Source organism: Daktulosphaira vitifoliae, unplaced genomic scaffold (genome assembly GCF_025091365.1).
Source record: "Daktulosphaira vitifoliae isolate Bord-2020 unplaced genomic scaffold, ASM2509136v1 Scaffold_29, whole genome shotgun sequence".
Taxonomy (NCBI): domain Eukaryota; kingdom Metazoa; phylum Arthropoda; class Insecta; order Hemiptera; family Phylloxeridae; genus Daktulosphaira; species Daktulosphaira vitifoliae.
In genome coordinates, this window is record NW_026099600.1 from 1 (window position 1) to 3,432 (window position 3,432).

At 32.2% G+C, this 3,432-nt stretch overlaps 1 protein-coding gene across 1 annotated transcript in view; it reads right to left on the reverse strand.

Moving 5' to 3' along the window:
* Positions 1–1,837: 1,837 nt before the first annotated feature.
* LOC126908885 (uncharacterized) overlaps positions 1,838–3,432 on the reverse strand; it is a 6,804-nt gene continuing 5,209 nt past the window's right edge. Inside the window, exon 3 of the mRNA XM_050691205.1 lies at positions 1,838–2,626. Coding sequence (XP_050547162.1) covers positions 2,213–2,626 — 414 coding nt within the window. The 3' untranslated portion in view covers positions 1,838–2,212. The remainder of the gene's footprint in view (positions 2,627–3,432) is intronic.

Below are 3,432 nucleotides of genomic sequence, written 5' to 3' on the forward strand. Positions count from 1 at the left end.
TTCGCCATATAAACCTATATAAAATAAAATCTGAACGTATACGTTCGTGAACGGACGATTGAAAAATAGACCCCCAGGTCATTTCGCCTCTCAGCCGAAAACGAGTACGGAAGGCGGATAACCGGTTTTTTCATTACGACAATTACGCAACGCAAATAGTATCGCCGGTATTTTAGTGTCCCAGGTGCTATGGTCGCCCTCTACAANATTTTAATGTCCCAGGTGCTATGGTCGCCCTCTACTAGTAGGGCGCGGAGACCTTTTTTTAGCTCCTGATTTTTTCGTTCTACCGGATTTGCGCGCGGATGATAAATAGGTGTGGTCCAGGCTTCCGCCCCCCATCTATTTATCGCGTTAATCATTTCGTTAGAAACCAGATTCCGTCCGTTGTCGCAAAGCAATACGCGGGGGTACCCAAAACGTGAGAAAAATTCGCGTTCGAGCGTGTCTACAATCGTTTTTGTAGTCGCTGCGCCTATCGGGTACGCTTCGGTCCAGCGACTGAAACAGTCAGTTGCTACTAACAGGTTCGTTTTTCCCCTTGATGTTCTGGGGTACTCACCCATTAAGTCGATACTAATGAGCTCCCACGGTTGTCTTGGAAAACACTTTTCAATATAATTACATAAATGTGATGTCTGCATGGTAAGTATAAAATATCACGCCCTAACATTTGCATGGAATTTATTTTAAAATTCCTGGCCCAATCCATCATGCTCGTTAGATTGCCAAGGCCATTTATTGTTTGAAAATTTTTTTGTTTCGGGGCCAATTTGAATTGTTAATCAAAGATTTAAATATTCGTTCATTATGTATTTTTATTACAAGTTTATATATTAAACAATGGTTTAGTGCACCAATGCTGCATTAGCGCCAAATTTAGATTTAAAATTTATTAAAATATAATTGATTATGAACCAATAGATAAAGATATTTCTTAAGTAGTTTTAAAAAAAAATTTTGGGTCACTTATGGTACTTAGTATCCGAATCGGCAGCATTAGCATTTTTTGATGATGATATATGTGAAGATACTAAAATTAAAATGGTAAACTCATTAAATAATTGGGAAGAAGATCCATGTACAAACAAACGTATAGTAGTAGGAGTAAATGAAATTTATGATTTTAAAAATAAAAGTATAGATGATTTTATTTCAACTGAGTCAAAAAAAATGTTTGAAAGATATGACATTGAAACAGATTTTTTAAATATCAATCCTTTGTTGTGGAAAGACAACAGTCAATATATCAGAAGAAAAATAATAGTAAATATTTTAAAAATTATAAATGATTTGGCAGAGAGGGGCGTCAAACTCATAGAAGAGTATAATAATATTTTAACAAAAGACGAAGCACAAAAACAATACCTATTACAGATTGTTACAGAATACCGGCGTTGTTATCCTAACTGCAATAAAAACACATTATGCCAAGAATTTTAAAAAAGATAAATTATTTAAAATATGTAGTAAATTTTTTTAGTACGTTTTTTTTTTTTAATAGTTTCTGGTTGTATATAAATTTGTAAGTTAACATTATTTTAGTTTCAATGTGAAACTGAGACGGTATTAATTTTACTCTGATGTGATTTTTTTAATTAAAATTAAAAAAATTGTAGGTTTAGAATAGTAAATAATAGAAAAAATGTCGAATTAAAAATGTATAGAAAATTAAATTTAAAACGACGGTTAAATGAATTTTTTTTATGTTTTTACAATGAACGATTTATAAATTAACAATTTCAACGGTAAGAATAGAACATATACGTTTTTATTTTTTTAGGGCTAAATAAGAAATTTTCATATACTTTTAGTTATTAACTAATGATCTGCAATTTTTTAACCGATTTACAATTGAAACTAATTGACGTACAAAATAAGTAAAATAAAATTAGATGATAACAATGTTTTATAAGTGTCAAATAAATTTATTTGATTTAAACAGATAAGTGAACAAAAAAATTTAACACTAAAGCAAAAAAAAAAAAATGAAAATGTAACAACAAGCAAATATATAAATAATAAACAAAGCAATAAGATGATTAGTTATGAAAATACAAATAGTTCATAATAAACGTAATGAAAAAAATATATATAATATAAAAAGACATCATTACAGCCCGTAATCTTCTGTTAACAAAGTTAAGGAATATATACATTGAATGTCGAATGCAAATTAATAGGAGTTATAAGGTAGTATAGTAATTTATAATCAAATCAGTTTCACCACCGTACTCAGTCCAATAGTTTTTATTGCTTCTACGTTAGCATAAACAGTAGTTAGCATTTCTTTTGGCGGAGGTGTTACAACAATTTCAATTAATAAAGACTCTCCTTCAAAGTGCTTTGGCATCTCATAGACTTCTCTTTGGTTAAACAACATCATTTGTGCTATGTCAATCAAGTAAATTTTTAACATACCATCTTTCGTCTCGTCCATAATTTTCCCACGGTACCATTCAGCGCCAAAAAATATCAAGCACATGTCGTACTTTTCAACTTTCTGGATGCGTCTCAAGTTATTTTCCATTTCGCGTAGTTTATCGCACAAGGTGATAACAGACTTTCTACTCTCCATAGAGTGTACAAGATAACACGTCTTCGTACGTTTTTGAACTATCATTATCTGTGGAAAAATTATAGTAATAAAAGATTGTATGTATGATAATTATAAATAACTAACTTTTTGCGTCTCGCCCAGTTTTAATGTTGGTTTCTTAGTACATAGGGCTTTTGTTGTTATGTCAATGTTGAGATTTCGTTTTTTGCAGTATTTTACTTTAACTTCATATGGGTTCATATCTGTGTTCTCTGTGCCATACTGTTTAGGCTACGTTTCTTTCGGAGTTACGGTGTTCTTGTACTGGTTAAGTCGGTCTTGAGCTGAATAAAGTTTGTTGTCGTTGGATAAGAATTTCGTGTTCATATTGAACTATCGACCGAAAAACGCAGTTATCGAATCGTGTCTTTCGTCGATATAATTGTGTTGAATTTCCATGTTGAGGTCGTATAATTTTCCAAATTGTATTAACTAGAAAATTAATTATTCAACATTAACTACAATTGCGGTTTACCTATAGAAAATAGAATAATTTACCTCGTTTCGACCTGTAGTTTTAGGTATGTGCAGTGCAACGTTGGGTGCAATACTTCTCAGCAGGTCGAAGAGTTTTCTACCGCCTCCTTCGTAGTCTTTACACATATGCTTCTCAAGACTGTAAACTTCGTGTTTCTTATACGATGGGCCGCCCCATGGGGGAGACGTCACTATGACTTGTGGCTTATATTTTTTCAAAGTTTCTGCAATTTCGAAGAAGTCTCCCTGTATAAATGTAATTTTCTCCCTGACACCATAAATCTCGGCGTTTCTTTTGGCGAATTCTAATTTATTAGCATCGATATCCACTGCGATTACATGTTTGTATCTCTTGG